Source organism: Corvus hawaiiensis, chromosome 11, assembly GCF_020740725.1.
Source record: "Corvus hawaiiensis isolate bCorHaw1 chromosome 11, bCorHaw1.pri.cur, whole genome shotgun sequence".
In the NCBI taxonomy this organism is placed as follows: Eukaryota; Metazoa; Chordata; class Aves; order Passeriformes; family Corvidae; genus Corvus; species Corvus hawaiiensis.
The window spans coordinates 20057326-20081060 of NC_063223.1; the positions used below are offsets into that span (position 1 = coordinate 20057326).

The 23735-nt window shown below is 47.1% G+C and overlaps 1 protein-coding gene across 3 annotated transcripts in view; it reads left to right on the forward strand.

Annotated features, from left to right (window-relative positions):
• BSN (bassoon presynaptic cytomatrix protein) overlaps positions 1–23735 on the forward strand; it is an 88007-nt gene that overhangs the window by 14363 nt on the left and 49909 nt on the right. For 2 of the 3 annotated variants that reach the window (XM_048315325.1, XM_048315326.1), the window contains exon 2: positions 7483–7882. In XM_048315325.1, coding sequence (XP_048171282.1) covers positions 7483–7882 — 400 coding nt within the window. Of the gene's footprint in view, positions 1–7482; positions 7883–23043; positions 23143–23735 lie in introns of those variants that run through there. The other variant, XM_048315327.1, reaches the window with a different exon arrangement.

Genomic DNA, 23735 nt, shown 5'->3' on the forward strand with positions numbered 1-23735 from the left:
TCCAGATACCTCCTAAGTGCCCAGAGAGAGGCAGAGAGGGATTAGATACCCTATAGCCTTTCTAGGATCTCCATGTTCATCCCAGGTATGGTGGAGCCCTGGCTCTGCACCTGCACTCTCCAGGCTCTCATCATTGAGCTGTATGGCTCCTCTCACGCCATGCAGCTGATGGCATTGTGATCAAGCGGTGGCCTCTACTCCGTCTCTGGAAGATTTACATGTAGTTTTCAGCTATCACAGAGGAAATAGATTTTCCCTGTCGCTGAAGCAGAATGAATATTGGACACTGCACTTATCCCTGCGAGATTTTAATGCTTTGAAGTTCAAGATCATTAATGTTCTCAGCAACAATTATATCATTTAAAAACAAGACCCTGTTCAGACCTTTGGACCTTTATAGTGCCTGCTCCTGTAAAGGTATCTGAGAAGTGATCTCTTTGATATGTATGGGACTGAGATCATTACCTGCCGAGGGCCAGTTGGCCTTTGGCTCTGAAGGGCTTGGCCAAGATCCTGACAGCGGTGGCCACATGTTTCAGGCATCAGCAGCTGAAAGAGCAGCTCCCCAGAGCAGCATGTGGAGGTCTGCAGGTCACTCAGTGACCTTCTGGCTTGTGAGAGCTCATGTGAGAGATGCAAAACTCTGCCCTGACTCCAGTTCAGGTCTGGTGGTTCACAGAGGCTGCTCTGGATTCTGTAGGGATCAGTTGTCTTGCATTTAATGGCAGATGTTCATTATGGTCTGTATAGGGTGTCTAATAGACATCTGACCTTGGGGTTCTTTGGAGAGGTCTGGGGATGTTGGGCTGGTGGGTAGGAACAGCCACTGCTCTGGTTTTATATTGCAAAGGGCTCTAAAGGAAATTGCTCTTGGCTCAACCAGGGCCAAGTAAGGTGCAAATTAAGTATTTACTTGCCACATAGCAAAATTAGAATGGCAAAGAACAGAATAGAATAAAATAGGGGAGAAAATGAAATATTTCTAGTTGGAAGGGCCTTCAACGATCATCTAGTCCAACTGCAAATGATAATGATTCACAAACCTTTACAAAAAGGCAATTGTGCAGGAATGAAAATAAGCAAGTAAATGCTTATTTAGAGCTTAAATCAGTCATAAACCCCTCTCTGGTATGGAGGATTCAGCTAATAAGGTGGCAGATGCCTCTCAACAGCCATGCCTGACAGAGCAGCAGCGAGAGTGACATTGATGTGTTCTCCTGTTGCTGATTCTTGGTTGAACTAGACATGGTGCTAAGTCAGAGAATAACTGGTTTGTGGTAACTGTGTAAACTGGAAATCTCTTGGTTCTTGTTACCTTTCCATGGATGGCATTTTAAATGAAGGGAAAAGCCAGCAGCAGCTCTAGGTGTGTTACCTCCTGCAGAACCAGGGCCACAGGAGGAAGCTGGCGCACTGCATGCAGCACTGCTCACCCCATGGCAGCACTGTCCCCCTGGGGAAGGTTGTTAGTCTGGTGTGTTGGTTGCCAGTGGCTTGTGCCACCGCCTACCTAGCAGCCCCTCCTTGAAGCCCAGCCCCAGCAGGGTGTAACAGCGAGGCAGAGGACTCAAGATTATCACATTTCTCTGTACTTATAAGAACAGGTATGAGGGTGGAGGTTAAGGACCTGGATGATTACCCAGATTGGGTGGAAGCCTGGAGCAGGAGCTCAAGTACACTGTCAGCATCAGGAGATGCGCATTAGGGATGCCTCAGTCACACGGAAAATGCCTGACAGAAGCTGCATCTTATTTGACAGGGATAAGGCAACCCTGGAGCACAAAGCTGCAGGAGAACAGGGTTTTTCCACTGCTCACAAAAGCAAGTCATTAAACACTGTGGCCTTTCACAAGAGTGCTTGTGTTGCCATCTAATAAAATACTCCCTGACAGTTTCTAGTCACCATTTCGTATTTTCTGTTTTGATTTCAGCTGTGTGGCATTCGTTGTTTTTAAACCATCCAGTACACACATTTCCAGCATGATCCTCTTCCTGCATGGACATCAGTATAATTAATTTAGGGGCGCTTGGATTTAAGCAGGTGCTGGTTTTTAATTCTGTAACTGCTGGGGGTTTTTTTTGTCAAAGCAGAGCCTGATACAGGATTCCCTATGTTGTATGTAGGACTTTCAGAGCTACAAAGCTGCCCCCGATAAAACACCCAAGCTCTGGGTATATATGAGCATCACTAGTGTGAGATTTTCAGTGCACGGAGCTGAAACCAAAGGCCCTCCATATCAGACACTTCTTTTTCTGTTTATTTATTAGAAGGATTGTCCTATTTTCTAGTCAGACTTGCTGACAGGCAGTATATACCAGCTAACATTTGATATTATCCCATGCTGTTCCTTTGCCAACCCATAACCATTCAGAGTGATGTCTTTCCAAGTCAAACCCAGTGCCATTTTGACCTAGAGTACAACTGCCTGTTTGTTTAGCTACCTGGTTTTTTTCTAAACGGGTTGTACTCAGTGATTCTTAAAATCAGTCATGTGGATGTTCACATCAGGTTTCAGTCAAACCAACTAGGTCAAATCTCTGCTCGTAGCTGAGCAGCTCTAATTCTTGTTGTTCAGCCCAGCCTCCCTCTTTTGGGTGTGAGCCTCTTCACATCTCTTTTCATGCTTTATCTTGAGTTGTTTGTTGCTCATCCCCTTGGTTTTACTGCAGATAAACAATCATTTTCCCTCTTTTTCTACCCAGTTTTCCCTCTTTTTTCCCCTACTAACAGAAACGACTTGCTTGTCCTCATTTTGCTGATTTTTGATCCGGATTTGAAGCTGGGAGCTCCCTTCCATGGACAAGCTCTGCTCCTCTTTGGAAAGCCTGAGCAGGGCGTGCAGCTTGTAAAAGGACGATGACACTGCCACTTATTTTTGTGGTTTTTGTCTGCTACAATGCAGTAATTAGATCAGTTGCCCAGCGAACAAGGACCCATTTCCCTCGGCACCAGGCAGAGGAAGGGATGCAGTCCATGTTTCTCAGTTGCATAGAAGGGCTGCAGTTCCTGGAGGATTTACTCGGACCACAAATGCCAAGCTCCTGTGGATGTGATCACTGCCAGAGTTTGGTGGCAGCTGAGCAGATGGATGTGGCCAGTGTGCTCGAGGAGGTGATGTAAAATTAGACAAAAACCAATAAAGAGAAAAGATTGTTCTTTTCCAATTGGAGAAAACCAATGCTGTGTCTTGAACTTTTCCACACAAGTTAACAAGACTTGATTTACCAGCTGTGCGTGTAGATTTTGTGTAATATCGTTATTGCTTGATTTTATGGCAGAGACATTAATGGTGTTGGCATTTACCTTGCGATGGTTATTGCTCCCAAGTTAGCACCTCATGTGAAAAAGGGTCCGTTGACATCTCTTGGGATGCTGGCTCCAAGCCTGAGTCTTGCCTGTAAAATTTAGTGGCACTGATGAACCTACTTGAGTTAAATTAGAGCAATTCCCTCCCACAGACTCTGACTTTACCTGGGAATTCCCAAATAAGAAAGCTGTACCAATTTACTGGCACAGAATTGTAAACCAGTGCTATGTCATTGCATTGCTTTTATCTTCACTGATGCTGCTGACATCTTCTCCCTGGTGCTGCTGTGGCATCAAAAGTCTGGCTTAGCACAAATCATGTTTTTCTGAAATTAAATATTAACCAGCAAACAGTCTAACAATTGTTTTGGCTGTAAGTAGGACTTTGTTTTTAAAGCCTTCCCAATTTTTGTAATTTTAATGGAAAAACATAATTTTTACATTAGGGAAAAATCAAGCATTAAAAATCAGAGGTGCTTATGACATCTTACACTGCTGAGCTTGGTTTTGTGGTGAATGGCTTTGACCCTTGGTTTTCCTTGTGCTGTTCATGCTTCTGATCATCTTGGGCAGCTCTTCCCTCCCAGTACTTATCCATCTCCTCCCAGGGCATTGCATCAGCCCTAAATAGAAAGGCTGGTTTCATATCCATGTCTGTTCCCAAGTGGAACAAGGGAAGTTCTGGGCCTTTTTAATCAGGAGAAGTATCTGATGGAGAGGCAGAGCTGGGTATGGATTAATGTCCCAGGGTGATTTTTAGCTCTGGGCTCTGTGGCAGCAACCTTGCAGCTTTGCCTCCTCTCTTTCATGGAGCTGAGAGTTAATATTTGTGGGTGCTTACTTAGCTTTGTGCTGGAAAATGGAGGGAGTTTTAGAAAGCAAGAAGAAAAACACTCTTTTTCAATTTAAAAACAATTTAAGAAGGAAGAAAACAGCATCTTCCCAGCTGCCCACCCTCCCAGTGATTATGGGCAGGTGAGTAGAGCTGCCTGCCTGCCCTTCTTGTGATAAAAAGCATTCGTAGACAGAATGTCATAAATGAAAAGCTCAACAGTATAGTTGTTAATACACTCAGTCAAATTCTTGATATTCTTTAGTTGTACAAAATTATTACTCTGTTGGTAACGGAGAGCGCTGCTGAGTTTGGACCCTGCAGAGATCTTTGTATTGCCCAATATTTCTAATTCAGCAATTAGGGCAGTGCAAAATCAATACCTCCCCCATCAAACGGGGGAAATCCTGCCTTATTAAGGCATTTCAATTTGATTGTTAATAAACACTCTTGTGGAATTGGGGGGAATTCCTTTGGAACTGGTTAGCAGCCCAGTGCTAGTTAACTATCAGTAATAAAGTCTGTTAAAAAAAAAAGGGCTGAGCTGCAGTTTGGGCTTTTGTAACAGCAAAAAAAAGGATTCATAGATGGGTACAAGTCATACAAATATTGGAGCATCCTCGCAGAAGATGCAGTGAGCGTGGGCCTGTGTTTGATTCCATATGACTATTCTCATGTTCTTTCCTGAGGCATCTCTCCTGGATTGAGTTACTGCATTTGACAGACCAGATGATTTCTTCTGGTCTTAAAATTTCACGGTATGTTCAACTGGTGTAAGTGAGAGACAGCCCAGCCTGTGTCACAGGGGGGCTGAGGCATCCTGGATAATTATAAAATAAATAAATGCAGTGTTGGTAGAAGTGCATGGAGTGAAACTGCTGCTGGGAATGGGACGGAGGGGGTGCCCGGCATTACTTAGCACCCGGAAAAGTGCAGGGAGCTGGGAGGGAGCTTGAGCCCAGGCTGGGAAAGCATCTCTGGAGCAGCACTGACCTGCCAGACAGTGAACATCCAACCACCTTCCTCTGTCTTATGTGCCAGGAATGATGCTCCAGGGCAAAATAACAGCAGCTGGTGTATTGTTCCTCATGGGCTTTTGCATTTCCAAGAAGGCCACACTGATTTGGGTAGGAAATGTAGTGAACCTGTCTGTGTGCTGACAGCTCCTTGATGGAGTCAGAATTCCTACTTGGTGAAAAATATTTTTTCATGTCAAATGGGGAAAAAGCCCTGAATTTTGAAATCTGCAGTGAAATAGAATCACAGAATGGTTTGGGATGGGAGGGAGCTTACAGACCTCATTCCACCCCTTGCCATGGGCAGGGACACCTGCCACTAGACCAGGTTGCTCCAAGCCCCATCCAACCAGGCCTTGAACACTTCCAGGGATGGGTTAGCCACAGCTTTTCTGGGCAGAATAACCATTCTCCTGTTGCAAACAAGTATTTATTTGACCATATATACATGAGGTTTTTCAAATAATGCTGTTTCAGAGTTGTTTAATACACCATTAGGATACTGTGTGTCTAATACATAAATGCTGGGGGTTTTATACGAATATTGAATTTAGGGAGAGAAGATGCATTTTGCTTTCTGACAGTACTTCCTCCTGGTGTCTGGGGCTGAGCTCTCCAATCTCCATCTGCTACAGATGCCTTGTGTTTTATGGGGCAGCAGCTCTGCAGCCTTCGACATCAGGAGGCAAACCCCAAATCTGGACTCAAGGGTGTCAGAACTCACGATGGAGGAGCAACACATGCCAACAACATCCATGGCAGGTGCCTGCTGCAGGGCCAGGAGCAGTTTTTTCTTCAGTCTAGAGCAGATCGCTCCCTCCCTTATTGCTTTGCTTTATTATTATTGTGTGATTCTTTCTTCAGAGAAGTGGGTTTCAACCTGCAGCTGGAAAGTATTCCCAAAGTGCTATTTTACTATTTATTTTCATCTGACTTCCTATTACTGTGGCAACATGCACTTTGAATTTCATTAGTTTTATGCATTTAAGTTCCCTTTTTAAACCTTTATAAGGTCAGACCCTGCTTGGGTAAATCAACAATGTATTACATTTGAGGTTCTGAGTAATACTTTTCCTTAAACAGCTGTAGATCACAGGTAGTGAGGGCATTAGGGCTTCTGCTTTTTCGAGAAATATTTGTAGGCATTACTGATAAGCACATGGACCAAATTATTCAGTAATTAGATAAGTATCTTCCATCACAGATTCATTCTCGTGCACTTGTGATCAGTCAGCAGCACATTACAGGGTGCCTACCCTGAAACCACATGGGAGGAGGGTGTGCAGGCTGTCATGCTGTGCTCTGCAGCACAACAGCTCAAAGCTCTTGCAGCTGGAGCTGCTCCAGAGCTCCCTGGGGTGGCCAGGAGCATCCCTCAGCACTGTGGGGTGCTGAGCATCCTACACTACAGGCTATGGGACTGTGGGACTGCTGCTGAACCAGCAGTGGCTTCGATGCTGACCTCAGGGTTGCTCCTTGTAAGTCGCTTTGGTTTCTCAGGGAGGTTTCATCACCCTCTCCTGGTGACCAGAGTAATCCCAGCTGGTTTTTTTGCCCAGCCAAGACCCACATCACCCAGAAGAGGGTTCAGCTGGGGGCAGCCAGCCCACAAAGTCCCTGTTGTCTGTGTCTGCTACTTCAGTAATGGTTACTAAAGTAGAGCCAATGTGCTCTCTCTTGATTTCCCACTGCTGTGGCCCCTGGGAAACAAGCAGAGAAACTGCTTTCACCTGTGACTTGCATGGCTCAGCCTGACAGCTGAGGAAGTACAAGTAGTTCTCCTGCCGCCATCGGGCTTCTGGGGGGAGTTTCCTTTAATAAAGAGAGTTCCTTGGAGGCTTCTGGTTTTACAGCCATGCATGAAAGTAGGCTGTGAGAAGCTGGTTTAGCACGAGTTGGCCGTGTCCCTGCAGAAAGGGCCCCCCAGGCTGCAAAGCAGAGTCACGGCTGCCTCTTCTAGTGAGTTTGTGCTGGTGAAGTGCTGGGAGCCCTGGCTGGCAGGAGGCTGAGCTTCCCAAACTTCTCACACACATTTTTATGTGCAACTTTCTGACTAAAGTTCAACTCAGAATACACCGAATAATTCAATTACATCTCTGCCGCTGGGTTATATAACAGAAAGCTGAAATTGCGCCTTGTTTCATAAGGTAAAGTGTATCCTTCTGCTGATGTGAGCAATTTCCCTGGTTTGCAGTGGGGTTTTGCTGTGCCTTCTTGGCTGAGCTGGGATTTTGAGGGGGAGAGGGTGCTGTAGCACTTGTCTACATTGACTGGCATACAAACGTTTGAAACCTGGGCTTATTATGTGTGTTTTGATGGTGTTTCAGCACGCTGAGGAGACCAGAGCAGCTGGACCAGGCTGCGGGCCAGCGGTCAGCATCCCCTTCCCTCGCACAGACTGCACCCAGCTCCCAGAGCCCCCGGGAGATGAGGGGCCGGGGCCAGCCCGGACCGGCGGCAGAGGGGCCGCGGAGGACGCTGCAGGTGGACGCCAGGAGCCAGGGCTCGGGGAGGTCTCCCTCGGTGTCGCCGGACCGGGGCAGCACCCCTACCTCTCCCTACTCAGTCCCGCAGATTGCCCCCCTCCCCAGCAGCACCCTCTGCCCCATCTGCAAGACGACAGAGCTCACCTCTTCCCCCGGCCAGCCTAACTTCAATGCCTGCACCCAGTGTCACAGCAAGGTCTGCAACCAGTGTGGCTTCAACCCCAACCCGCACCTCACCCAGGTAATGCCTTCTCTTCCTCGTTCAGCCCTCCTGGCTGCTTCGGGTGTGTTCTTTCTTTCTCCAAGCACAGGAGTTGCACCTTTGCTTTTGGCAGCTGCAAAGCATTGACCATTACCTGCTGGTAATCAGGGAATAATTCTGATAATGTGAGCTTTGATGAGATAAATTAGTTGAAGGGGATTGGTAGACTCTCAGGGCTCAGTCTCTGTTGTTGAGATACCAGAACGCTTAGCTGAAGTCTCCATTCTCAAAATTGTCCTGGAGTCAAAGGATTTGACAGCAAGGAGGGGAGCTGAGGGGCTGCTGGGCCGCCGAGGTGTTGAGTGTCTCAGACCCTGACTCACAGCAGGTTCTGGTGGGTTCCGGGCAGCATCACGCTCGGCGCTGGGAGGGAAGTGCCAGAGTCGTGCGCAACACGCTGCAGTGCTGGGGGCTGAGCGTTTCGTGGGATGTGTGAGATGGATGCTCGGGGATCTGGCAGCGGTGCTGGAGGTGGGTGCTGGGGCTGGCTGAGGTGAGGGGCTCCCTATGCCAATCTCTCAGGTCACAGATCTCCACACAGTGTGGGTAGTGATTGGATGGTCTTTGCAGCTGTTAAGAGACAAACCACAGGCGTTTCTCATCTTAAACTTAAAACAGCAACTTAAAGTCGCACTTTAGAAAGTAAGTGTGCTACTCTAGTGCTTGATAAGACAGGATTTAGGCGCTGAAGCCCCCTGGATACCCTGGATTTATTGCCAGTAGCCATTTTGTGGTAAGCATGCTATGGTTGCTTCTGACACTAGACACAGTGGTGTCTAAATATCATTGTCTGAAGAACTGTTGCCTTCCAGTCATTTTTCCTGATGGAAGAAATTGTAGAATTATGGACCAATTCAGGTTGGAAGGGGCCTTGAAGATCACCTAGTTCCAACCTCCTGCCATGGGCAGGGTCACCTTCCACTAGACCAGGTTGCTCTGAGCTCCATCCAACCTGGCCTTGGACACTTCCAGGGACGTGGCATTCACAATTTCCCTGGGCAACCTGTTCCAGTGCCTCACTATGCTCACCATAGTCTAAATCTACTCTCTTTCAATTTCAACCCATTCCCCCCTATCCTGTCACTACATGCCCTTGTAAATAGTCTTGCCCCATGAAGGAGATGCCCCATATCTAACCGTGTGTAATTAGCTGGTTCCTCATACTACTCCACGGGTAATATTTTATTTTTACCCCTGCAAAAGTCAGAATAAGGTCTCAGATCTTAATAAAGGACCCTGAGGTAGAAATTCAGTCTCCTGCAAAGAAATGCCATGGGCCAATTTTCTGGTTTGCTTATAAGTTCGTTTTTAGTTGAAACTTGTCCAGTTACTTTGAATAGTATCAGTTAACCAGCAAATAACAAAATACAAATGCACCAATTTCTCAGTTTCTGGTCTTGTCTCTTCTGCCTTGCCCCAGGAGCTTACCCACAGCGGGCTCTACCCCAAGTCTCTCTTGCAGATACCAGCATTAAAATGTGTGTGCACAGAGACTTTGCTTAGCAGCTCTAGTCCATTTTGCTCTTGGCATCTCTAGGTCTCTGTGCCCTCTGAAATGTTTGACTGCAGAGCATTTTTAGGCATCAAATCAAAAAAAATAGACCTGAAATGGAAAAAGATGTTGGTTTTTTTGTCTGTCCTGAGTTTAACATGCATTTCAGCAGCAAGCAACCTTATGACTTGTAAGTAGGTCGTTGTGGGAGCTGGGGGATGAAAGCAGTTGTCCAAGAGAAGTGTTTGCAGCTCGTGTTGGCAGCCCGTGTGATGGGCTGGCTGGGGGAGCAGCAGTGGTTGCTGCCTTGTTGGAAGTGTGACTCATTTTCCTCAACATCATTCCTTGTGCTGCTATTCCAGAGTCACACAGCGAGGTGCCTGAAGCATCCTGGTGGTGTTACTGGGGGGTCATGGAGGCAGCTGGGAGGGTGCTCTCTGTCTTGATGGTGGGAACTGGGTTGGGAAGGATCTCTGGAGGTTACCTGTTCCAACCTCTGCTCAAAGCAGCAATCAGGGAAGGGATCTCCAGGCTGTACCCTATTGGGTCCTGGAACCTTCCAAGGGTGGATGTGCTGGTCCCAACAGCTCCACTGCCTCCCCTCCCAGGGAAAACATCCACCCAGTCTGGTCCCTCCAACCTAGCAGGTGCTGCAGGGTGGCTGCACAGCATTGCTAATGAGGTGTTGTATTTTCTATTTGCTTTTCCTTACGAATATATTTTTGTGAGTATAGTTGATATGCCCACTCTGTGCCGCAGTAGATATGAATGTGTAACTTCTTTCTGCTTTCAAGGCTCTCTAGCAGGATTAAATCATCAAAAATACCACATTTTCTAAGAAAATCAAACCCAAGAAAACCAAAATTGTGTTTTCCTTGGTACAACCTCTCCTGTGCAATCTGTGGAACTGCCAGAAATCACTGGAATGGTGAGGTGGGAGCCCCAGGGCTGATTTGGCATAATGATCTCTAAAATGGTTTTGAGAGCTGGGTTTAAATCTTATGTAAACCCTTTCTTTTCATGAGTCTTTTATTTGAATACATATATATATATGGTATAAAATAGCTTTTTATAATATACATTTAAGTATATGAGCTGTATTAGTGTATGAGCTGTAGTCCGTCAAGCCCCATCTTGCCACTTACAACTCCAAGAGCAGATTTTTCAGAGGGTTAGCTGCACCACCTAACAAAACACCTTCACTTTGTACTTCAGTGATACCTTCTGCTCAGAAGCACAAACTTCCCTCTGAAATACTATTTTTCTTTGGCTGTTGTTTTATTCCTTTTCATGTGGCTTGATGGTCATTTTATCTTAAAAGCAAGTCGTGAATTTCTGTGCTGACGAAGCAATCAGTCTCTGTGGCATCTTGAGTTGATCGCTTGCTGAGAAAAACAAAGTATCATTTTACGTTTTTATTTCACTGTCTGTTTATTCCTTTGAGCAGCAGCTCATTCTTGTTTCACAAGACTGGGCAAACAGAAGTTCCTGTCTGCTGGTGGTGTCACTCATATTTTATGTGTTGATAATCATATTGTTCCCTCTGTTCATCTCTGTGCCCCGAAATAGCTGCTGTCATCGTTTTCAATTTGGTCGTGTGCTGGTGGGCTGCTTTCCTCACTCATTCACTTATTCCTGAAGGTCAATGCTCTTGCCATAGACAGTTATTTTAAGCAAGGAAAGGGAATTATCAAGCAGGGAGCAATGGTGAAACCATTAAAGACAAGGAGTTTTGAAATAACATGCTAAAATCTATCAGTTTGTTTATAGTCCTGTGCAGGAAATAGGTTTTTGAATGGAGATGTGTTATTTAAAGTGCAACACTGCAGCTTTCACATTCTAGTAAGATTTTTAATTTCTCATTAAAACTTCTTTTCTGTTTTTCCTCTGCGTTGTCTTTGAGGGTTTTTTTTCGACAGCTTGTTCTGCAGGACCATACCACTGATGCTGTCACCTCCTCCAGGGGGAATAGCTCACTTTCAAACCAGTACAATAGGTTTAGAAAATCCTCTTTTTATACATCTTTTACTTTGTTCTGCCGCTCCTGTGGCTTTTGCCTGACTGATCCAGCAGCATGTTCATCTGATTGGATTTGCTCTGTTTGGTATCATAAGGAGTAACCTGCAGGCATCCTTTCTGCTTCTCTTGGGTTTTGAAGTGCCGCTGCACATTGCTAATTTGATAAATTAATTTCTTCTTCAATCTTCTCTTAAAATTTGTTGGGTTTCTTTTAATTTGTTTTCTTACCATCCTAAGCTCTAAACCCAAAACATGAGGAAATTGAGTTTGATTTTAATCAAGAGCAGCGGCACAGCATTAAAACATGTGCTTTAGTTAGAGCTGAAATGAAACTCAAAATGCCTGGCTGCCTAATAGGTCTGCTTGGAACCACTTGGGATTATAGGAAACCTTTCTTGGCTGCCTTACATTTCTATTGTGCTTTTTTCAATTTGAAGTGGTGTTTATTAGAGGCAGTTTCATAAGTATTCAGATGCACCGTCCTGAATAAAAGGAACATGTTTATACATGTGTGTTCTTTACCAAATTACTTTCTTTTTGAAGGCCCTGCTTTTGTCCCCAAGCCATTTTGATTGTACTTGCTGTATTTATGACTGATAGTTGTTAAACTTCAGTTCTGCATCACGTTTTTTAGCCTCACTTAGGGAGATTGAAGAGGTTCTTTGTACTTTTTATGCTATGACTATAATGAATTATGAAATACTTAAAATATTTGAGAGCAAATCTGTTCCCTACGTGCTCTGTGCCATGTAAGCTCATCACAAACCTTTGATCACGGACCTTCAGCAAGCAAAACGTAAAAAGTCTCAAGGAGGATTAAAAACTTGCTGGTTGGTTTCCCAACTGTGGTCAGGGTTGTTTGACAGGAGAAGAAAATTCTCAGTGGTTCTCGAGTTATCTGTAGCAAGAGGAGGTAGCCACAAAGTCATTTAAAGTTTTTTAGGTAAATGTTTAAATTGTATTAATGGAAAATAGACCATCAGCTGGGGAGATGAGACTGAAATAGTGTAAGTATTGTATAGGGCTGTTTATATCCTGTCATAACCTCCCAGCAGATGGTTTTCTGCTTAATAGTATAAGAAAATTTGGGTAAAGTGGAAAAAAGAAGAAGTTGGGGGAAGCTGAGGCGGGACACAATGCAGAGCATCTCTGGTGGCAGGAATGGGGCTTGTTGGCACTGGGGGAATGGACGTGGTCCAAAGCCTTTTCCAGCCTGGCTGTACTGTCAAGAGTGGTGCCTGCCCACAGCATCACCTCAGTCATTTAGCAAATGACTGAAAAAACCTCAGATATTGCAATTGTGAAGCTGTTCATATACTGCTTTCAAAGGACCCCATTTCTCATTTGGTTCATTGTCCCTATTTTACGCATTGCACCATGTTGGTGTCCAATTTTCAGCAAAACCCAGCATATTTGTGAATTAGGGGCCCAATCTAACTTATGTACCCTTCAGGAGGCTTTGGCTTGACTAATGACCACTGGTTCAGAAACCCTGCAAGCCATGGGCTGTGCTTAGCATGCCAGGGGGATTATCAGTTCTACATTAAACCAGTAGCTGTTATTAATGGCAGTGAATCCCCATCTCTTCCTCTCATCCATCTCCTCTCCCGCCTGCCATTCATTCAACTTCCAGGCATTTACAGGATGCTGTGCAAGTGTGGGTAGAATCCCTGTTGACATCAGTGCTTTTCCCAAGGGCTGAGCGCTGGAGGACTGGATGAAAAAAGGGATCTACTTGCTGATAGATAATTAAACATGGGTTTTATGAGAAATTTGATCTCCCCTGTCTCTCCCTGCCTTTTCAAGCAACCAAAGTGTTCTTTACCTTTTTAGGTCTTTATTGAGAAGCTGTGGGGCAATACTGGCATTACAATTCCCAAAATTCTAGGTTTCCTCTGGGTGCATCAGGTCCATGTTGGATGTAGCCCTTTGCAGTGGGAAGGATGGCAGAGGATAAGCTGTGACAGTGATACTACATTTACACAGTCTCTTCTCTTGTGAACAGGGCAAAGCCAACAAGGTTTTCTCCTGCCCTTGGGACCTCAGCAACTGTTTGTGCTCCTGGCCATGAAGCACCTCCAGCCCCAGCCATTGGCATGTGTGTGGTCCTGCATCTCCTGCATCTGTATTTTTGTGCTCATGGAGAAACACAAGGCTCTGTTTAGATGTTATAGTTCCCTCTCCTTTTAAAGAATAGGTGTTTGGTCTGGAAAATAAATGTTTCTCTGGTCTGGCATCCCTTGGGGCATTTCACACTCTTGTGTCATGCTTGTGGTGTCTGTGGGTAGCTGAGGAGGTAGGGCTGGCTCTGTCAGCAGTGGTCCTTCCTTCTATGCACCTATTAGCAAGTTCAGAGGTGTGTTTTTTCCTTCTGTGATCAGATCAGACACCCTTGGGCGGGCAGTGGTTTTGTTCTGTTGTGGTGTTAGACAGCTTTTTGTCTGTCAGCTCCCACGCAGTGCACACGCAGTAGCCCGGAGAGCAGTGTACATGGTAGGTTGTACCCTATATTCAGCCAGACCCCTGTGTTGCTGAGTCAAGTTGCCCATTTTAGAATGATTTGTCTTTTGAGATCATCCTCCTTCACCATATAGCTGTAAAAATAAATCTGTCGTTAGCATTACGTTGCAGATCTGGGTGAAATTTTCCATTGGATCATGCTGTGCAATAGGAGAGAAATGCTTGTTTGATTCCAGTTTTTTCTTTGTTTTTAGCAGAGCTTCAGCCAGCAGTGACCCGCATGTGCAGCGGGTGATGCTGTTTGCAGGAGCCAGGGCTTGGCGTGCCTGCTACCTTCTCCTAAGGATACAGCAACTTGGGCTGCAGCTGCCTGGGCAGGGATGTTTGGCCTCATCTGCTGCTACAGGGCTGCTCCCATCCCAGTGTCCGAGGTCAGCATCTGCCCCGTGGGCGGGTGGGACCAGTGCTTTCTGCCCTACAGCTCTTCTCAAGAGAACCCTGTGAGCTGGGCACTAAATATCTGCTCTTTGTGGCTGCAGTGAATATACTGTGGATTTTTTTATGGTGGGAAAATACAGATAGGAACATGGGATTTATCACCCTGAACCAACAGGTTGTATGTGTATGTATATTTGCCATGTTTTAGCCCTTCCTCACTGTTGCCCTTCACCTCTTAATCTCTTTATCCCTACACCAGGTGTTCCATCCTGTATCTGCAGCCTTGCAGTGAAGGATGTGTCTGTTATCCCTTGGGAGACTTCTATTTAATTTTTTTAATGGCATGAGTAACACTGAATGAAACAACTCATATGAAGCTGGAGAGTAGCACACTTGCTCTTGCTGAGCCTTTCTTAGAAATAGCTTGTTTGCCTTTTTGGCCCCTGCTGCAGCCTGAGCAGGAGCTTCTCCCAGCTATCCACAGTGACTTGCAGCTCATCTGTTTGACAGATCACAATTTAAGTTAAAGCCCACGAAAAGAAAAAGCTCGTGAGTAATTCTGGCTGTTCCTCCCAGTGTGCCGCCTTTTGCTGTGCTCTGCGTGGATGATTCAAATAATGCAAAATTCGCTGGCAGAAAACATCAGAAAAGATCTTGGCTAAACGGTGCTGGTGACTAAGGGGGCTGGTGTTGCTCAGGGTGGGTCCTCTCCGCTGCCGGCTGCTTCGGCTGAGCCGCGGCTGCGGGGACACCGGAGGGGCTGTGGTGACATGTTCAGTTGTTCGGAGGGGACGGGAGAGCGTGGCTTCCCGCAGGCTCGAGCGATGCTGCGGTGCAGAGGGGTAATTAAAATAACTGCAGGTGGAGAGGAGTCCTCCTGAGGGATGGGCAGTGGCCTCCTTTCTGCTTGGTGTCTTCTGCCGCTCACTGAATACTGAGCCCGGCAAGCCGCACGCGCTGAGCCGCCGCCACCCTGCGCCGTCCTTCCCTCGGTACATTAAGTTACAACAAGCTGTTTGCTTGGATGAGGCATGGTTTTTCTTCTGGCTTTCAACTCCCGGATCACTTTATCATTAAAAAGAAAAACCAGCTGAGGATCGGAAGGGGCTGTCAAGCTTTCCATAGTGGAGCAGGGTACCGAGTCAGAGGCTCCCTGTGTTTTTGAGAGCTTTGCTGTGGCAGCTGCTTGCTTTCCTTCCCTCCCCTGAACATCCCTGGGCAGAGGGATAAGATCCCTTACAGGCCGTGGTGGTGGATGGGGATATTTTGCTCTCACAGACGCTGCTCCAGGTTTTCCTGCCGGCCCAGTGGCTGAGTGTCCCTCAGCTCCCACGCAGTAGCCCGGAGAGCAGGAACTGCACAGGGCTGTACAGCCGTCGCCTGTGAGCTCTGGTTTGCGATGTGTGTTTGCTGCCGGAACGCTGCGCTGCCTCGGGGAGCGCTTAGGAGGAAACTTCAAGAGCTTTCAGTGCTTTGATGGAGATTGAGTTAATCCTAGCTGAATTCATTCCTATTTACGGTCTTTCTACAAGCTGCAGAGAGCAGGGTGGTTGTCGGACACTCCACGTTAGCACCCACTCTGCACCCACCCCTACGGAGCTGTCCCAGGGGCTGCATCTCTGGCGCAGCAAGGGGTGCCCAGTGGGACAACCCCAGAAAAGGAGGAGATGTTGTGACATGGCTCTTCCCACCTTGAATGGTAGTGACGTACAAGGTCTGTCTGGTCCTTAAAGACAGAGGTGGTGGCATCTTGTCAGTGTCTCTTGTAATGTGAATTTAGCTGATCACCAGTGCTAGTTATAGAGCTGTGTGGGCTCCCACCACAATAAACCAACTTGCTTCTTCCTGACCCTGTCTCTTGTCTGTCTCTTGGCCATGGTCACGTTTAGATGCTAAAAAGGATTTACATAGTGTGATGGACTGAAAAGCCTCAGAGATTTTTGAAAGCAGCCTTGTGAATGCAGTGAAGTGTTTGTGGAACAGCAGTTCAGCCTGCAGAGGTGTTTCTCACCATCTTAATTCGAGCCCTGCTCCCAGACCTCACCCTCCTGCCATACCCAGCTCTTTTCAGAGACATGATATGTGGCTGTGCTCCTGGACAGCCCAGATCTGAGTGATATGGTGCTCATGGACTATGAAAACTGATTATTTTAACTCTGATTGAAATGGTGTTTTATCTCAGCTGCAAACCTTTTGATCAAGGACAGCCGAAGGGGGGATGTTTCCATTCTGGAGTCAGTTTATGTTGTAAATAGCCTGTGCTGGTGGCATGGCTTTCTGCTCTGAGTAAATCAAAGCCAAATTGTTGGAATGGCCCTGGAAATCCAGGGAGCAAGATGTGATCTTAATGGAATGGGAGTAGACTATGCATCAGACTGGTGAGATTAAAGGTTTGACAGAAGGAGTTAAGGCATATGCATAACACGGCACTACACCAGCTAGAAGTTGTTTTTAAGGACTGAGCAAGTGTGTCCCTCCTCTTCTCTCTTGTTCCCTGCCCTGCCCACTTTCATGCTCATCTCCTGTACCTTAACTGAGCCCAGCTATTTGTGCAGCAGCCTTGCAAGAACCCTCGGGATGAGAAGTTTTAACACTGACTTTTTGTTCCCTCCCCAGCTGCTCTGTCACCCCCTTGCGATGTCCAGGCTGAGGGGGCAGACTGGCCAGACCCTCAAATTGGAGACCTCCATGGAAGGAAGAGACCCGAGTGGCAGGCAGGAGAGATGTGCCCATCAGTCTTGTGGAGAGGAAGTTCTGGTGCCCTCCTCCCTCCAACCGCCCTCTCCCCTTTCCGATGAGCACAACACAGTATTCCCATTAGACAGAAACAGAAGCACAAACACTCGGGCTCATCTGTTCAGCAAAGCCTAGATTATTCTGAATCATCCAACATCCTTATCAGAGCGCTCCAGCCGGCGCTTGCATCAGTCAGAGCAGGCTGGCGGAGTCGGTGGCAGTGCTCTGCCCGTCTTAATTGCCACGAGCCAGCAGCTATTTGAAGCCCTCTCCCCAAAGAGCAAACGAGCTTGTCGCTGCTTGTGGCTTGGCTTTGCAGGAATTGCAGATTAGCAAGCATTCCCCATTAAAAAACTGCTAAGGATGCAAATGTATAGGGGTGCACATGTAGTGCAGCAAGCAGCTGGGTGTGATGGAGTGGGGCACTGCTGGGCTTGGACCTAGGAGTGGGAGCTCCCCTCAGGATTTTAGTTTTGGAGTTTTTTTCCCTCCAATTGCAGAATACCCTAGAAGCTGGAAAGGCCATGTTCCTGTGACTCCTTGAGTATGAGATTCCTCCAAAAACAGGTTTATCATGGCTCTGAGCTGCTCATTGGTTCTGTTCAGCCCCTCCTGTTCTCTCAGGCACGCCATGTTCCTTCCCACAAGATATCCCATGTCTGTCCTGATCTCCTGGAAGGCACTGCTTGCTCCCCCTTCTCTCTGTGAACCTCAGTTCTCAGTACGATGCCCACTAGATAAAATACCAGGTCTAGTGGAAAGGTCTGGCTAAAGACTAGTGGTCTGTGTTGAAATTACTCTGGGGTCCTGAGAGAGGGTTGAATTACCTGTATTTCTGCATTCCTCTGAAATAAGGAGCATAGTTATTGTAGGAGAGGCCTGTTCTTGAGCTCACCTGCCTTTGTTTTGCCCACATACTCTGTGTATTGCAAAACTTTGCAAGCTTTGAGAAAAGCAAATACCCTTGCTATTTGGTAGAGCACAGTGTGTTAGTGCAAGACCAACAGTGCTGGGATCCATCCCAAAAAGTGAAGCCCAGTTAAAGTGAGCCCTTGTACCCAGACATGGTGCTGTCATCTAGTCCTCAGCAACCTGCTCAAGGGACCTTTGGCAGATTGGGACATGAATCCTGATTTTTCTTGGGGTACAAAGTCAGTACGGAAATGCTGGGCCAGGCCAGCTAATGCCCTGAAATTTGTTTTTACACACTCTACCTTATGTTGTGACCCACCATATTAATTTTCCAGCTGATATGATTGTGGCCTTCAAATTGGAGAGTGCTTTGAGAACTATCCCCAAACAGGCATGCTGCTGCTGCCATCTGTCTTTGAGCTGCTTCTAGGATCCCACAACTTGCTCTCAGCAGGCAATTTTTATTGCTTTATTGAATTAGGAAGAATAAAAAAAAAATCCAGCAACTTCTGAAATACTGTTTTCCATAACTAATTCCAGGTGCTAAATCCCTTTTGATACCAGGGGGACACATTGAAATTATAATGCTTTTTGCAGATCCTGGGTGTAAAGTTTTTGCAATTCTGCCCAAAAAAAGTCTCATGATCTGAAAGACTTGAAGGGCATGTCATTTGGAGGGCTCTGAAGAGCTCCACTGCACTGAGGGATCTCCAAGTTATGGCACCCAACTAAGAGCCAAAATTGGGCGATGTTGCTCTTACAGTAGAAACTGAAAGCTTCAGTGCCCTTCCTAATGATTTTGGCCAGCTCAAGCTCTTACCCCAAGTCACCCTTCTTCTCCAGCCAGCCCTTTTTCCCATGTCTTCCAGCTGCAGGCACTTGTCCAGTGCACTCCAGCCTGCATCCTACTGGGAAGCAAAGATCTCGGCATGGCAAGACCTTCTCCCTGTGGGAGTAGGTCACTGTGCACCCAAGAGCAGCATCCCCATGGACCACGTGCTGTGCCGCATCCCAGCACCTGCTGCATCCCATGCTTCAGACCTGCTCCTCCTTTTCTTTCTCTGCAGTGTGCCAGGAGTCAGCCCACGCCGACAGACAAGGCTGTGGGCAGATAAAAGCTTATGGGAAGGTGGTGTTTATTTGGATGTCAAATGCTGTTCGCTCCTGGTGCATGGATTCTGCTGCTTCCCCCTTGCTGGCCAATCCATGCCTTCTCTGCCTGGTTTGAGGCAGTTTGAGGCTGATTGCTCACAGTCAGCATGGCTCCTGCTGTTCAGCTGGATATTTTGATGCATGATACTTGAAAATCAGAGGCAAGATCTCTCCAGCTGAACCCCCGAAAGTGGAGGGAGCCATGATCACTGCTGCTGCCTCACCTGCAAAAAATGCCCTGTCAGAGTCAGTCCTGTGGCTGGTAATTACACACGAGTATCCTGGCTTTGCAGCCGGGGCATGACGACAAGTTTTATTGTTTCTCTTCAGAAATGGTTTCTAATTGGCATTGGAGCAAATCAAAGTGGGGTGAAATCAGCTTGAACTGTGCAGTTTGCTCCTCTGTAGTTTCCTGGCTGTCTGGACGGACATGGAGCGCTGCAGCTGCCGCTGCCTGTGTGCTGCTTGTTGGAGATCTTTCAAAGGAAAGATAAGAAGCCCTAGAAGGGCATTAGCTTCTGCAATATTTTTGGTATTTTACCTGAGCGATTTCTATTTGAATGTCTTTCTCTTTTGTTGCAGTTTCTAGTCTTGCAGTTGAGGACTTGGTCCTTTATTTGAGCTGAACTAAACTGGCTTTTGTTGTAAGCTTGCCTAGGGTTTTCATTTGTGCTAAGGGGTCTTAGGCAGGTTGCTCTATGGTAATCCTCTTGGCCCCCCTTCAGGAAGGCTGCAGAAAGCTCCCCAAATGGGGTCACTTCAAGTTTTGGCTTGGATTGTGACAGAAAAGACAGTCTTTCAAGTAGCAGAATTCTTTTTCATTAAGAGTTTATTCACCTTTCTGGTATATTGGTTTAGATCTCCATGGCAATGATGACTTTAGCTCAGCAAGCACAATATCATAGAATAGAATCCCAGAATGGTTTGGGTTGGAAGGGACCTTAAAGCTCATCTCATTCCAGCTCCTGCCACGGGCAGGACACCTTCCACTAAACCAGGTTACTCCAAGCTCCATCCAACCTGGCTTTGAGCACTTCCAGGAATGGGAAGTTCACAATTTTCCGGGCCAACCTGTTTCAGTGCCGTACCACCCTCACAGTAATGAATTTCTTCCCAGTAGCCTCTCTATTCCTGCCCTCTTGTCAGTGTAAAGCTGTTCCCTGTTGTCCTGTCACTCCATGTCCTTGTAAAAGATCCCTCTCCAGCTCTCTTGAAGCCCCTTCAGGTACTAGAAGGGTCTCTAAGGCCACCCCAGAGTCTTTTCTTTCCAGGCTGAACAACTCCAACTCTCATCAAATCATGATTTGAATGACCAATTTTAATCTTGCTTTACAACTAACTTTTTTTTTTATGACAGGGTGATTGCTCTTGTAGGCTGGCTGGCAATGAAGTAGCCCCTTCTTTAAGACTAAATAATAGGTATAAAAACCCAGTTTCAAATGATGTGGCTCTACAGGTACCCGTGCAAGTTCTAATTGTTTGCAGATTCTTGTGTGAATTTTATTTAGTAGATGATGATGTATGATCCAGGTGTATTTGGATGTCCAGGTATATTTGGATGGGGATAGGAATTCCAACACAAAAATCCTATTCTAATTTATTTAAAATAGGTGGCTGGTGACTGGACAAGCTATTTCTGGGAAAGGGTGCCCAGGCTGGAAGAAATCTACCCAGCGGCTCTCCTCTGCTTCTCAGAGAGTCATAAAGATGTTTGAGGTTTGTGGTAGGGTCCTGAGCCCCGTGGGAAAGCCTCTTGCATTTGTCTGGGGTCACTGGAGCCAGAAGCTGGTGCCTGCCCCTCTGACTGGTTCATTGCTCCTCTGCCGTGGGAAGGGAGCTGCCTGGGATGGCTTTGTCATGGGTTTAGGATTAGCTCTCCTTCTGGACTCCTTCCAGGTTGATTTCTCTGGTCTCTCCTATCCAAGCATGGTAAGTTCTGCCTGGCTGGGACCTTTCCTCCCACTGGCAGTGCTCCTTCCCTGGCAACCAGAGTGTTGTCCCTTGTGGCGGGCCCTGTGGGCCTCCAGCACTGCATCCTGCTGTGCCTCACTGCAGCTCTTCAGCTCATCACCATCATCTAACGCAATTCCTGGGGAAACCAGTACAGCCAGCTCCCCAGAAGGGCTGTGTGGGACACCCAGCCATGTCCAGACCATAAACAGGAGGGAGGGATGTGCTGTGCCTGTCTCCTCCAAGGTGCACACAAATCTTTTTGCCTATTTTATCTGTCAATAATTGCATCCTCTCAGCAACACAATAACCCAAATGAAGGTCTGGGCTGTCCACAGGGTTTCGTGGAAGATCAAACCTGCCCTGGACAGCCTATTGCTCGCTCCTTTGGCCAGCGTTTGGTACCCAGCAGGGTGTCTTGGGATCATGGCATCTGCTTACATTTCTTTTGCTGCAGCCATAGATTTGTGTTTCACAGATTGTGTGGCTAGCTGGATTATAAATTATTCATGACAGGCAACTTATCGTGTTTATCTGGAATAATTGAGCAATTAAGTCTGTTTAGGTATGTAAAAAGATTGTGCAATGGCTTGTCTATCTTCAGGCCCTAAATTCTGCAAGAGCATTTGTTACATATTTAATCGAGAATAACAACAACAATAATAAAAAGAGAGGCAGAAGATACACTCTGCTTTGATGCACTGATCCACTGTGATGTGTTCATTCGCACAAATTTTTCATTCCAGTGGCTTCACTCGTAAATACACATTAGCCCAGGATAAATTAGACTTACTTGGCTCCTTCAGTCTGGAGAAGGTGTGAGGCCATAACACCAGGTCTGCAACCTTCTCTCTGGAAACACTTTGGGCTATTTATGCCAGCACCAGGATTGTTTTTAGTATTTAAAACTTTCCATCCTAGACATGTGGGTCAGAGGATAACGCTTCTCTCCGCCCTCGTCACTGCTGTGCTGTACTCAGATGCTGATGCTGCCAAGGTAATGCAAAGTTTGGGGGTGAAAGGATCTTTAAATATTCAAGAGCGTTTAGTTTAGTCCCTGAGCTACAGCCATTATCTCCCATTGCTGTAATTGTCCAGGAAGATTCCCAAAGGAGCTGGGAGCTCATGAGCAAGGCTGCAACAGGGACCACTCAGAGCTGAATAAATGTGAGCCATGCAGTAAATGGATGATTTTATTCTGTGTTACTAATAGGAAACCGGGCTGCTTTTAAATTAATCTGTTACAAGTCTATTTACTGGGAGCAGCCTGTGCTCTTTATAGCATTATAGCTGTGAATTGCATCGCTGCTGCACATGACACCCCGAGGAGCCCTGTGGCCTCGTGTATTCCTCTTCTTTGGGCAGGAGGTACCAGGGAATGGAAAGTTTTGAGCTTCTCTGCTCCCTTCCAGGCTGCTATTTTAGTTCTGCAGGAGACAATGAGTGAGCAGGACCGGAGGCTCCTGTTACTCGGGACGTCCGTCCTTCGGCTGGCAGGCAGGGTATGGGAGCAGCAGCAGAAAAAGGCAAAGCAAGCCATTAGGCTTTCCTTGGCCGAGAGGGCTCCCGTGGAAGTCCCGCATCACGGAGCGAGAGGCACCTGGGGCTGCACTTAGAGCACCTCGGCGTGCAGAGCTCGGGAGGTTAAAGCCCTGGGTGAGCTCTCTGCCGTGCTCCCTGCCCCGGCCCAGGGGACAGCATCCTCGCAGCACGTACAGACGTCCAAACCTTTCATGCGCTCCTGCGGACGGGGAACAAAGGCTGTCTAAACAGGAGCTAGTGAGGCAGCAAATCGCGCAAGAAACCTTCCCTAATGAACTGGAAGGACTTGTCCCTTTGCCTCGGGCGGCGGCACTGCCGGCGTGCTTAGTTAGGCAGCGCCTTGTTTGGCGGGGGACCCGCGCTCCGGGGGGAGCAGAGGAGCAGCGCTGGGTCTGGCGCTGGAAAGGTTTCCTCTGCCCATCTGCTCCTCTCTGCCAGCAAGGGCAAGCAGTAAGGAGGGGATGCTCTCACTTCCTGAGGAGCTAGCCATGGGGGATGCTGCCGGGGAGCACCGTCCTGCCTGTGACGGAGGATTGAGGTTAGTTGCAAAGCTGTTGGGCGTGCAATTATTTCCTTTGATCGTTTGCTTCATCCCCGTGTCTGTGGTTGCGTGGTGCAGGGAAAGATGGACCGAGCAGCAAGGTGCAGGAGCTGGCGGTCGTCTTTGAAACGCAGAGGGTCTGCAGAGCCTTGTGGGGGTCAGTGCCTCCTGACGCCCTTTGGGGAGAGGAGACGTGCTCAAGTAGCCTGGGGTTGGTTCAGGGAGTGCTAACCAGAGAAAAGAAACTTTGAGAAGTGACTCATAGGATGAAATGGCACTGTCTTATTTCTCAGCTCGATCCTCTGGACAAACGCAGTTTCCCATCTGTTATTTGCAGAGAAGGAGATGAGTTTGGGGGTTGGTTCCTTTCACTCGCCAGCAAGCAAGCAAGTTGATTATTTTCTGGCAAGCATTAGCAGGATGATTACTTACGGCTCCGGTGGCTTCCCCTTCTGGGCAGGAGTGCCAAGGACTAGATTTTATTTGTATTGAGATGTTTGAAGATAAAGATGAGCATAAGGTGGCCTTTTTCACAAGTGACTCGCTGCCTCAGTGACCAATTCCCCCTGTCAATTAAGTGCTGAAACACT